Source organism: Myotis lucifugus, unplaced genomic scaffold (assembly GCF_000147115.1).
Source record: "Myotis lucifugus unplaced genomic scaffold, Myoluc2.0 scaffold_538, whole genome shotgun sequence".
Lineage (NCBI taxonomy): Eukaryota > Metazoa > Chordata > Mammalia > Chiroptera > Vespertilionidae > Myotis > Myotis lucifugus.
Window position 1 is genome coordinate 1 of NW_005871586.1, and position 13,327 is coordinate 13,327.

The 13,327-nt window shown below is 44.9% G+C and overlaps 1 protein-coding gene across 1 annotated transcript in view; it reads right to left on the reverse strand.

The window, feature by feature from the left end:
• Nucleotides 1–16: 16 nt before the first annotated feature.
• Nucleotides 17–13,327, reverse strand: part of LOC102431116 (ubiquitin carboxyl-terminal hydrolase 43) — a 37,569-nt gene continuing 24,258 nt past the window's right edge. The window contains 5 exon segments of the mRNA XM_006109915.3: nt 17–846; nt 3,916–4,030; nt 7,456–7,591; nt 9,062–9,197; nt 12,794–12,929. Coding sequence (XP_006109977.2) covers nt 739–846; nt 3,916–4,030; nt 7,456–7,591; nt 9,062–9,197; nt 12,794–12,929 — 631 coding nt within the window. The 3' untranslated portion in view covers nt 17–738.

A 13,327-nucleotide genomic window follows, 5' to 3' on the forward strand; every position in this document is an offset into this window, starting at 1 on the left:
TGAAAGGGGTCATTATGAATGATAACAAGACATCGTTAATGCTTTCATCATTTAGGAAATTCTAAGGGCTTCAGGCGCTCTGTGCCAGAACTGGGAGCCCCAAATGTGTATGTCTTATTATAACCCAAAACATCACCCCGACTGGACTCAATCAGCCTTGGCTGACCAAGCCAGGAAATGAGACCCTCACGGAGGGCCTGTCTGTGGGGAAGGAGCAAAGCCGGCTCTCGGGTCCCGTGCTGGCCCGCGGGCTGCCGGGCAAGGCTGTGTCCAGTGGGAGGCTGTGTGCGGGCCCGTGGAGAGTCAGGAAGTCAGAACCACCAGAGACACGGCCACGCCGGGTTCATCCTCCGCCAGAGTCCACAGCTGACTACAGCTTGGGGCCGATGGTTCAGGTAGAATTCTCCCCTCCGCTAGAGGGGGAATTCAGCTTGAATTCAGTAGCATGACTAACTGAATGAATCTGGGTTTTTCACTCAGATCTGGGTTCAAATTTGGGTTCGGCCATTAACTAGCCATGCGAGTGTGAGCACGTTAACCGATCTCTGGGAACCTCAGTGTCTCCTCATCTTTGAAATGAGCATCACGCTTCCTCCCTACACATACGGACTGCAAGCCCTGCGTGTGTAAGGACCCACCTCGGAGGCAGACACTGGAGAGGTAAGTTACAGAGAGTGGCTACAATTGTAATCAATGGTATTGACACATTCAGACTCGTACCAAATCCGGAACATCCCCTTACCTGTCCACTGCCCAGTGACAGAGGGGCCTGCTGTCCTGTGGGGACAAGTAGCTAAGGGCCAGGGATTGCCCCACCACCCGGATGGAGAACAGCGGCCCTGGGTTCTGCCAAGACAAAAACGGGGGAGGGGGTCATCAGCCTGCTGTTTTAAATTGGGCTCTGAGTGCAGATACCTTACTCAAAAAATGTAAGCCTTTCTGTTTACAGTCTATTTGGAATATTCCCGTAACAATTAGTATTCAAAACCGAGATGTGTGAAGGCTTCATCTGCTTTTGAAGATGCACAGTTTCTTTTCACATGGTGATCGAACACTGTCTAACGCAGTGAATTTCCCTGAGGGATAAGCATGCTGTTCTTAAATAACTCCTGTTTCATTGGAACAGAAGCTGGCACGGTCACTGGAAAAATAAATCAAGTATGTTAATGAATTATTAATCGGTAATTTAACTTACTTTAAGAAATTATCATCACCAAATTACCAAAATGAGCCAATAATCTAAAAGCAAATTAGCTTATATTTTACATTCCAAATGCCAATAAACACTTCAAAGCAAGCCACATAAGGAAATACCAGCTATGTTTTTAGTCTAAGTTCCTAATGCATATTTCTGGTCCCAAAAATACCATCCAACTTCTAAATAAAGACCCAACACACTGCTGCTATTTGACATCGAAATGAACATGATCTATATAAACATTTACAAGATGAATGAAAACAAGAAAAAGAATGATTTTCCAACCCAGTTATTCTGGTTCAGGGTCATGGGTGGCCAGGCCTCTGCTGGGAGCTCAGGGCACAAGGCAGGACCCACGCTGGACAGGACACCCTTCCATCACAGGGCGATCACACCGCACTCACACCCACACCCACACCCACACCCACTCAGACTGGGACAATTCAGACACCCTTTGCCTCATGTGCACATCTTTGGGATGTGGGAGAAACACACACACACACACACACACACACAGGGGCACACACACACACACGGGGGTGGGCGGGAGTGTGCAGACTCCACAAATACAGTGGCCCCAGCCTTGTTATTTGAGGACCTGCTGTGCTTCCTAAGGAGAAGCTAGTTAAACCTGGGGGGACTCTTTTTCCTGACACTCTTAGTTGAGCTTTGCTGGTTGGATGGCAACCCAAGGCCTCTGCACTGTGTGGAGGCAGCTTACCCAGCCTGCACACAAAGGAAGTTTACAAAGTCGCCATAAACATGCCTCGGCAATGATAACTCTCCTCTTTTATAATTCATGCAAAGGAAAAGCCCGTCCAGCAAATGGGCCATTTGTGTAAGAGACACTTTCCTGTCCTCTCTCCTTGGCTGGAGAAATTCATTTGAGAACCTCCGCTATATGCTCACTATTTTTCATCTCTTCGGTTCAAGGATGTGAATTCTGAATGTATGCTTTCCAAATGATTAGCATATGGAGCCAGTATTGAATATATTACTATACGCATTCTGAGTTACATGGGTGGGCTAGCGTGGGAAGCTCACAGCCAACCATTCTACATACATTATTCCTACAGAAAATCCTTCCAACCACATGTTTACCGATGACTGGAAAGGCGTCCACAGCTGAGTTGGAGGTGACCTGTAATAGAATTTTGCTGGCACCACTGATTGCTTGATTGGTTTCTAAAGTCAAAATGACGGCAGGGGGCAGAGGTAAAGGCCCACGTGTGTCCGGGGGAGAATGGGCCAGCTGGGTTCAATGTTCACATGACAGTGGTTCATCCACTTTCAAGAATCAGGGGCACAGGGTTTGGGGGAGGCTAAAGCTATTCCTAGCTACCGTGACCTACTTAGAGAGAAGCCGTGTTTCTAATTTGGGCTCTGGCAGAGCTGCTGGGCAGAACAAGAGCAAAGTCCCTTAGAGCTAATGATGGGTAGAAACGTAGGGAAGGTCTTTAACAAAGTGGTATTTGGAGTAAATCCTAAATTAAATGTATGGTTTTCCCTGAGCACTAAGCAACGTGAATTATAAAGAATTATCACTAAGTTCGGTACATCCCCCAAATAAAAAGTTCTAAGAGAATAGCTGGGGAGGGGGGGTCCCAAAATTTCAAAGCCACTGACTTGTCCCTAAAAATGTCAACATCTTCTGCGCCAGGCAGCCATGGGATTAGTTTCTGATACTATAGGACAGTGATGGCGAACCTATGACACACGTCTCATTTTTTTGGTTGATTTTTCTTTGTTAAATGGCATTTAAATATATAAAATAAATATCAAAAATGTAAGTCTTTTACTATGGTTGCAAATATCAAAAAATTTCTATATGTGACACGGCACCAGAGTTAAGTTAGGGTTTTTCAAAATGCTGACACACCGAGCTCAAAAGGTTCGCCATCACTGCTATAGGAGCTACAGGAATTGGTTTCAAAATATGTTTTCATTGAAAACTACCAACCTGCAATAAACAAATGCAAGGCTAAAAGGTGTTTTTCCTTGAGTTTCTCTCTCAGTTATTCAAAAACTGGACAAAACTATTTTAAAACTAGGCTTTATATTTGGACAGGAACATTAATTTTCCACACAAATTATGAAGTCCCTTCAAGTTTTTGATCCAAAGATAAAAGCTACAATTTATTACAAGAAGCTGTCCTACGGGAAGCCATAAATGCACAAAAGTGAGAAGAAGACTGTCAATCCCACACTTGACCCCAATGGTGTTCTGTAAGATTTAAGGAGAAAACAGCCGTCCATGAAAGGTCATTTGTAAGGCTGTGAAGAGTGAGCCACTACGGGTCATAAATTGGTTATTTCCTTGCACGTAAATCAAAGTTATTTTATACAATAATGTGAATACTTATTAATAGCAAACTCTGGTTTCTCCTGAGCTACTCCTAGCTTCCCACCTCATCTCCACCCCCTCACTCATGACAGACAGACACACACATACACACACACACACTGACCTGCCTCATACACACATGCGCACACACAAACCTGCCACACACACACGCACGCACTGACCTGCTACACACACACACAAACACACACACACACACGCACTGACCTGCTACACACACACACACACACGCGCGCGCGCGCACTGACCTGCCTCATACACACATGCACACACACAAACCTGCCACACACGCACACACTGACCTGCTACACACACATACACACACACACACACACACACACACACACACACTGACCTGCTGTCCCGGGGCCTCGCCCTTCATGAGATGGCGGACCTCGCTGAGAATGCACTGCTGGAGCTGGACCCAGGAGATGGTTCTGTCCTCCCTGATCAGGAATGGTGGCCCAAACCTGAAAATCCAAGGACATCGGGTTATTTCAGCGGAGGAAAAACCAACACGTGTGACCTTTGCTCTATCATGGCTGCTCTCCACTGGCTAAGAGCTCAACACCAGGCATAACGCAAAACTGCCCGTCAGAGAACCTGCTGCCAATGGAGACACTGAGGTGGAAACAGAGGCCGAGGAGACACTGCGAGGCAAAGAGATGCTCCGAGTGCTCAGCGGCTGGGAAACTCTCTCCCCATAGAAGAGAGCGGAGTGGGAGAGCATGGCAGCCAGAGGAAAGCAGGGCAGAGACAAAGCCAGAGGGAAGCGGCCCAGCCGGCACTGATGCCTGGTGCATCAGGACTATCCTCATCACGGGGGAAGGTTTCACGTCCCATGCTGATGGACACGCCGCAGTGAGCTCCGATGCTGAGACCGCCCTGTGGTCAGTTCCAGCTCAGCCATGGGAACTCTGGGCACATCCCTGACTGCTGACTGTCCCGTGACCACACCACACACGGTTTTGTGGGTTAAGAATGTGAAGCTGCCCTAGCCGGTTTGGCTCAGTGGATAGAGTGTCAGCCTGCGGACTGAAGGTGCCGGGTTCGATTCCTATCAAGGGCACATGCACAGGTTGCGGGCTCAATCCCCAGTAGGGGGCGTGCAGGGGGCGGCCGATCAATGATTCTCTCTCATCATTGATGTTTCTATCTCTCTCTCCCCCTCCTTTCCTCTCTAAAATCAATGAAAATATTTTCTTTTTTTAAAAAAGAAAGAATGTGAAGTTGTAGAATAAACTTTGCACAAGTCTCAGGTGTGTCCGGAGAGGCAAGCACACTGGGCCACCCACTGTGTGTGGACAGATGGGGTTATACTATTAGGCATTCAGATTGCTTCAACTTTTTATTGAAACAGTACTTGCTTATAACAGGACGACATGTACTCTTTTACACACACCTCTGGGTGCACATGACTAATTGTTCCTTTGGGATAAAGACCCAGAAGTAGAAATGCAAGACCAAAGCGGCCCTCCAGAAAAGCCACCCCAGCGTACCGACGAGGCACCTGCCCAGAACGAGCATCACCAATCTCTAAAACTTCTTTAACAACCTGAAAGGTTAAGAACAGCATCTTGGCCCTAACTGGTTTGGTTCAGTGAATAGAGCGTCAGCCTGCGGATAGAAGGGTCCCAGGTTCGATTCCAGTAGGGGATGTGTAGGAGGCAGCTGATCGATGTTTCTCTCTCATCCATGTTTCTAACTTTCTATCCCTCTCCCTTCCTCTCTGTAAAAAAATCAATGATAAAAAAAACAAAGAATAGCATCTTGCTGTTGCAGTCAGAACTTCTACTAGCACATGAAGAGGCATATTTTAATTTCAGCTTGTGTTCCTTCTGGAAATGCATGTGAATCTCTGAAGCTTGTGTTACTAAAAGAGTATTTCTCTCCCTTATCTGAGAGCGAGGTTTTGTAAGATGGATCTGAAGCCTTTATCCGTCACATGATGCCAATATGTTTCCTCTGTGTGCTTTGCCTTTCAAATTTGCTTTGAGTTCAAAATTGTAAATCTATTTAAAACATTATCCTGTTCTCTTATAGACCCTGACTTAAGTGTTAAAACACTCCCCACCCAAAGACATAAATATGCCCCTACATTATCTTCAAGCTATTTTATGGTTTCCTTTACTGCAATCACCTCTCTAATCAATCTGGAATTTACACATGTGAATTTATGGTGGGAGTAAAAAATTGATTATATAAAATTTAAAAAGAAATCAATTAAGTCAGCATTTTATATAGAATAATTCATTCCCTACCTAGTAATATGAAATATACCATTTCTATCATATAATACTTAAATATACTTTGGCCTAGTCTGTTCATTGACTTAAATATCTATCCTTCTGACTATATCACAATATTTTAATAATCACAACTTCATTCTGTTCTAATAGAACAATCCCTCTTCTTCATTTTTCCCCTCCTCCAATATTTTCTGACTATTCTTACAAGCTTATTAGTCCAGATAAATTTTATATTTTATCAATCTAAAAATTTTTTATTGGAGCCACATATCTTTTAAACATTTTATTTGGACTATATAAGAAAAGTCTCTGCTTTTGTATATTAGTTATGTAGCCAGTCACTTTCCTGAACTCTTTTGTTAGTTTTAATCATTTTCAAGTTCTGGGTTCTCTGGACAGTGGATCTGCAAATAGCTGTAACTGTATCTCCTTACAATTACAGAGCCAGTTTCTTCTTCCTTGTCCTACCATACTGCCCAAACCTCAGTACACAATCTATATATATATAAGCCCAGCGACCATTACAGTGGAACCACCAGAACGACGGTAGCTGTGATGTACACTGTGGCAGCCAACCAGCCTGATCCGGGCCCCAATTGCCCGCCCCTCCGACCGGCCCGGGCCGATCGGCCCCCAACACCCCAATCGGGATTGGGGGTGGCCACCAACTGCCTGCAGCCCCTCCCTCTAGCCAGCCCAGACCCTGATCGGCCCCCAACACCCCTAAATCACTGCCTGGCTCCCTGGTGCGTGTACATGTAGTGAAAGCACAAGAAAATAATTATCAGTCTCTTCTGTCCCCGACCAGAGTCTCCAGAGGGCTCTGCTAATACTGCAGCCAGGTGTGGAATTCTCTCTCCATGGCCCTCAGCCCCAGGAGACCTTCCACGTTAGCCAAAAAGGCAACCTAAGCATTGACGGGATGGCGGCCCTTTGCTGAGGAATGTAGAGAGGCTGGGTGGGGATTTTGTGAAATTGCGGTGCCTTGCAGATTAGGTGAGCTTCCAATCTCTCTTTAAAAGGGGCAGCCCACAGGCTGCCAGTAGCAACAGCGAAGGGTAGGCACATTCAAAAACAGAAAAACTTTTAAACAAACAGACATGAAGATCATATTGGGAAACTGAGAGCAGAGCCCCGGGAAGAACGCAAAAATCATTCAGGGGCGATCATCCATCTTGATATAGGTTTGCAAGCAACACATAAACAACTTCATCTCATGGCACGTGAAATGCAAAACAGTTCTGTTGTGGGTTTTCTTTTGGCCATCCTTCAAGTATAATTAGATCCAGCTGGGGGGAAAGCTATAGCTTCCAGCATTAGAACAGGCGGCTCCGCCCACCCCATCGAGGCAGGTGGGCCGGCCAGAACCCACCCGTGCATGAATTCATGCACCAGGCCTGTAGTATAAAATAATAGTGGTGAAAGCAAGAATAATTGTTCCTGAAATTAATTTAAAAAGCTTTCAATGTTTAATTGTTAAGGACAATGTTTGTCATCTGCTTAAATTATTCCAGTCCCTATTCCTAGTTGATTAACCTTGAAAAACGGGTGTTTAATATAATCAAATTAGAATTATTCTAGACAGAATTCCAAGTACACATCTACAAATCCCAGACATCACGTAAAAAGGATGCAATGAAACATACCTGCTCGCCTGCTGCCCTGACCCCACCAGGTTACAGAAGAGGATTAGCACCTTGTTCTCCCTGTGGGCAGGCAGGGACAACCGCTGACCTGCACGGGCTGCCAAGCGAGGGGACACGGACAGACCAGGCGAAGGAGCTGAAGAGAGAGAACTACATTTGTATTCTTCAAGGAGCTACTTTGCTGGGTCAAAACCCTGCTTCTCTGGGCACTCGTTCTCTTAACCACCCTTAGGAGACACTAGACCAGTGGTTCTCAACCTTGGCTGCACATTAGAATCACCTGGGAATCTTTTTAAAATCCTGACTTCTGGGCCTCATCCTCCAGAAATTCTGTTTCTTTGTTATGGGGTGGGGCCACAACATTAGTAACAAAGAAACAGAATTTCCGGAGGATGAGGCCCAGAAATCAGGATTTTAAAAAGATTCCCAGGTGATTCTAATGTGCAGTCAAGGTTGAGAACCACTGCACGAGAGCACTTTAGGGGAAGAGATAGAAGGTTCATGGCACTTGTGCCATGGGCACCTGGCACACGACGAACATATAAATAGTAGAGAATTTGTGTTCAGCCAGTAATTTAAAAAATGAGGGTAGGGATTTTAATGAACACTTTTTAAATCCAGTCTGAAAAATACTCCAAAATTATTGTGGGTGCTCAATGCCTGACCAGAGCCACAGAATACTCATTGTCTTCGAAAGCCAACGTAAGCAGCACACAGAGCAGGTAGGAATCTTTACCCTTGGGGAAGTAGGGGTCTGGACTTTCCTCAATTTCCAATCGGTTCTGAAAATTTGACTTTTAAAGCACAGATGTGTCGCCTGTGATTGAATTTGAAATGAGGGCTTGTTTCACTGAGCTACAACGTAATCAGGGTCAGTCAATGTCCTGTCCCAGATTCCTTGCCCAGAGTCTCTCTGTGACCCAGAACCACCACAGACACCTGGTCCCCACACCTGTCACCTAGGCTCACCGAGGATGCAGGGCTTGGGCACAGGATTTATCTGGGGATATGGTGACACTGGCACAGGGTCCTTGACTGACTAATTGCACCAAAATGTATATGACCTGCAATGAAAGATTGTCAGATATTGGCCATCTTAGCCAATCCAAAGTTTAGGAAAGCCAAGCATTGGGAAGTGGGACTGTTAACAAAAAGTCATTTATAACCTCTTTGGCCATCTGCTGCTTGAACTTACAACGTTTTTTACTTAAGTACAGACCTTGACTCTCTGGAGTCTGAACACAAAGACTAACCAGCACCTGTTCTGATTAATGGTCATCAAAGTGTGCTCTCGGGACAGCAGCATCACCTGGGAACTCGTTTCATTTGAAAATTCTCAGGCCCCGCCCCAGGCCTAGAGAATCAGAAAGAAACCCTGTGGGTAGGGCTCAGCAATCTGCTCAAACAAGCCCTCCAGGTGACTCTGATACTCACGAAGGTCTTGAAAGCCCCTGTATTCATGGAATATTTTAAAGGAATCAACCATCTGTACAACAAATATCAGAGAAAATAAGTCTCCAAGTACGAAAACTAAATGTCTTATGCCTCAGGACCCAATGAGTACTCTCTCAGACCTGTAGCCCACAATATTCAAGCACTATTGTACCTGCGAGTGTCCCCTGGCCAGGTGGCGGAGGGGCATGGAAGGCATACACGTTATCTCCCTCTGCTATCGTGTTCAGGTCGTCTTCATCAAAGAAAGACCGCTGGAGTCCACTGGGGCACAGTTCAACCAGGATCACCTGGAATGAGAAGGATCGTTTTCCATCTTGATTTCTCAAAGGGAACTTAACAAATAAGAAATCTAAAAGCGAAGGGATTAAGAAATACAAATTGGCCATTACAAAGTCATGGGGATGTAAAGTACTGCATAGGGAATAGAGTCAATAATATTGTAATAACTATGTATGGTGTCAGATGGGTACTAGACTTATGGGGTCACCTCATAAGTTATATAAATGTGTAACCACTATGCTGTACACTTGAAACTAATATAATATTGAATGTCAACTATAATTGAAAATTTTCTTAAATGTGTTTTTAATAATAAAAGAGACTGATAGATTTACAACTGTTCTTTACCCTTCCCTCCCTTCTAGCTAGTGAGAAATACTACTTATTTTTAATACTAAAATACAGTAGATATAACAATTAGATTAAATACAGACATCTCAACTGCAACAATAGAATATCACACTGGCCTAGGGAAGGGTCGGGGGGAGTTGAAAATCTAAACTTTAATACCCAGCTAAAGTATCATGCAAGGTGAGCATAAAATAAAGTCTTCTTCAGATCTCCACTGAAAAAATTTCTAAAGTGTACTGCCAACATTTTTTACATTATCACATACATGAAAAATATTTTTATGGAACACTGAGGTTAGCAGAAGAATCTGGTTTTGTAGAGGAAAAGTGGGGTGACTGCGTTGAGGGTCCTGGATGCCCCAGTCCCAACTTGGTCACCTCCAGGGCTACAGGAATCAACATCTGGAATCAACATCTCAGTGCACACAAACCATTCAAGGCACACTTGTAAAAGATGCATTTCAGGGTTTTAAAAAAAAAACAAAACTGAATCCAGAGCAATACTTGAGTTTTAAGGAGAAATGATAAACCAAAAAAAGGTAAACATTGGTGAATGTAAATATGCAGTGACTATATAAACCTAAAATAACAACTAAACTACTACTACAAAGAAGAACAGGGAGGAGGGATTATCCATCTACAATAATATCTAAATCAAAAAGGTATAAAGGAAATTAAAGCATGCCCAGATCCTTGTGTTTCTTGGGAAAATTAACATAAGACTTTGTTAATGCATGTTGACTTTTTAAAAATATAATTTTATTGATATCAGAGAGGAAAGGAGAGGGAGAAAGAGATAGCTACATCAATGATGAGAATCATTGATCGGCTGCCTCCTGCACAACCCCTACTGGGGATCAAGCCCACAACTCGGACATATGCCCTTGACCAGAATCGAACCTGGGACCCTTCAGTCCACAGATCAACGTTCTATCCACTGAGCCAAACCGGCTAGAGCTGCATGTTGACATCTTAATGGTAACTAGTAAGAGCATAGATATAAAATGTATATGTTCCAAACCTGAAGAGATGAAATGGAGAAAAAATGCTCAATCCAAAAGAAGCAATAAAGAAAGGGATAAAAGAAACACAGGAAAAGTAGGGTAAATAGAAAGCATAAAATAAGTCCAAATATGTCCATGATCATATATAATATAAATGGAATAAAGTGGCCAGTTAAAACTAAATGTCAAAATAGATTTTAAGTTCCAATCAAAGTGTGCTCTCCTGCACTTAGGAATCCCAAGTGATATGTATCTCCCTGAACAAACAGGTCACTCACACCTTTCAAATTCCCCAACAGTCCTTTCACTCTCTTAACTATTCAAACTCTACCTCTCAGACTTTTGATCTTTTATTACTGACACTAGAGGCCCAAAGAATGAAATTCGTGCAAGAGTAGGCCTTCGGCCCTAGCCGGCTTGGCTCAGTGGATAGAGCGTCGGCCTGCGGACTGAGGGGTCCCAGGTTCAATTCCGGCCAAGGGCATATGCCTGGGTTGCGGGCTCCATCCCCAGTAGGGGTGTGCAGGAGGCAGCCAATCAATGATTCTCTCTCATCATTGATGTTTCTATCTCTCTGTTCTTCTCCCTTCCTCTCTGAAATCAATAAAGAAATAAAAAATAAAAATAAAAAAGAGTAGGCCTTCGCAGCTGAGGCTGCCTCGATCCCTCCCTCACAGCTGAGGCGGCTGCCTGGATCCCTCCCTCACAGCCACAGAGGCTGCCTCAATCCCACGGCTGCAGCCCCAGGTTCATCCCAGAAGGACGTCCAGAAGGACATCCAGTCTAATTAGCATATTATGCTTTTAATATTATTGATTTCCCCCCCAAGATTCTTATCTACTGTCCTACTCTCTTCTCTCTCATTCTCTCAATAGATCCCCATAGAGCACAAAGCAAAAAACAACAGAGTTTTACCCACTTGAGATCCTTATAAAATGACTGTAGAGGTCAGAGGGACCGGGGTGGAGGCAGGAAGAAGCACTGGGGTGATGGAAAGGCTCAGTAATCATAGTGTTCTACAGGATGTGCATGCAGGTAAAATTTCAAGATTTTAACTTTAAAGCATGTATACTTTATTATATGTGTATTATTCCTTAACAAAAGGTTAATGGTATTTTTTAATTTGAAAAAAATCCATTGAGGTCTTTAAGGAAGTATAAAATTTCCCTTTTACAATTAAAGAAACAGGACCAATTACTTTGTCCAAGGTCAGAACACTAGAAAGTGACTGAATCACAATGAAAGCCCCGTTCTCAGCCCTTCCCTTCATGCCACCGTGATTCTCACCACCGTCACCTCTACCCTGTCCTTTCATGGGGGGACCCCAGTTACAAGCTCTGTCCTCCAAAGTCACAGAGAATCCAATCTCGTTACCAAGCCTCCTTTATTTTTTTTTAAATATATTTTTTTATTGAATTTTTACAGAGAGGAAGGGAGAGGGATAGAGAGTTAGAAACATCGATGAGAGAGAAACATCGATCAGCCGCCTCCTGCACACTCCCTACTGGGGATGTGCCCACAACCAAGGTACATGCCCTTGATCGGAATCGAACCTGGGACCCTTCAGTCCGCAGGCTGACGCTCTATCCACTGAGCCAAACCGGTTAGGGCCCAAGCCTCCTTTAAAAAAGAGGTAGAGCACAGCCAATCCCACTTTCCCCCGAAGCTCCCCTCTCGTGTTACACGCCCTCAGTTCCCTCAGTGGCCCTCACATTTCACTGATTGTCCCGTCCATAACCTGGCTTATATTCTTGGGAGTGAAAATATAGAATAGTGGCTCAGGCTCTGAATTCAAACCATCCGTGTTCACATCCTGGCTCAGCGGTGTGACCCTGGGCAAGTCACCCAACCTCTCCATGCCTCTTCTTTGCTCACTGGTAAATGAGGACACCTGCAGTATCCACGTCACAGGATGCTGTGAGAATTAAATTGCCTACGGATATAAAGTTCATAGAGTACCCAGCGCTTATTAAGCACTGCTGAGGCGGAGTGACTGTGGAATTACTGTAGTTGTAATCACCACCACCTTATTGGAAGACAAAGGCAGTGTCTTCTTCTGGTTATTCTATGTAAATGCCCAGAGAGGTCAAGACCTAGTCACCACAGACACCAGAGATGACTAATCACACAGAAACCCATGAGTCACGCTGGCGTCACCCGAGAACCAGAAATTAGCCTAAGCGACCGAGACAGCTGGCTCAGTTAGCATCTCGCCCTCCAGTGACCAGGCCCCAGGCGCTTCCATCAGACCTCATCCACAGGGACGCTGCCTTCCTGGGCCACCATCTTCCTCAGGGCTGCCACTGTGCTGAGGATGGGCACCGCCAGGCCAACCCGCAGGAACCGCTGGCTCTGAGAGGGGAAGATCAAGGTGACGCTCAAGAACCTGAAAAAGAGGGAAGAGTCCACATCCTTAAAGGACTGAGATGACCTGTCACCAACACCACTGACACTAGGTCAAGTTCAGCACCTGGGCCTCTCTCTGCTTCCAGGGCGGGTCACTATATTCCACTGTCATCGGGTGGCAATGGAGAGCCAATTCTCCACAGATACCACTGAGTACTTTTCCAGTAAGTTAAAAATAAAAGGTATTTGGTTTACCCCCTGGCTGGTTTGGCTCAGTGGATAGAGCGTCAGCCTACAGACTGAAGGGTCCCAGGTTTGATTCCGGTCAAAGGCACATGCCTGGGTTGCGGGCTCAATCCCCAGTGTGGAGTGTGCAGGAGGCAGCCAATCAATGATTCTTTCTCATCATTGATGTTTCTATATCTCTCTCCCTCTCCC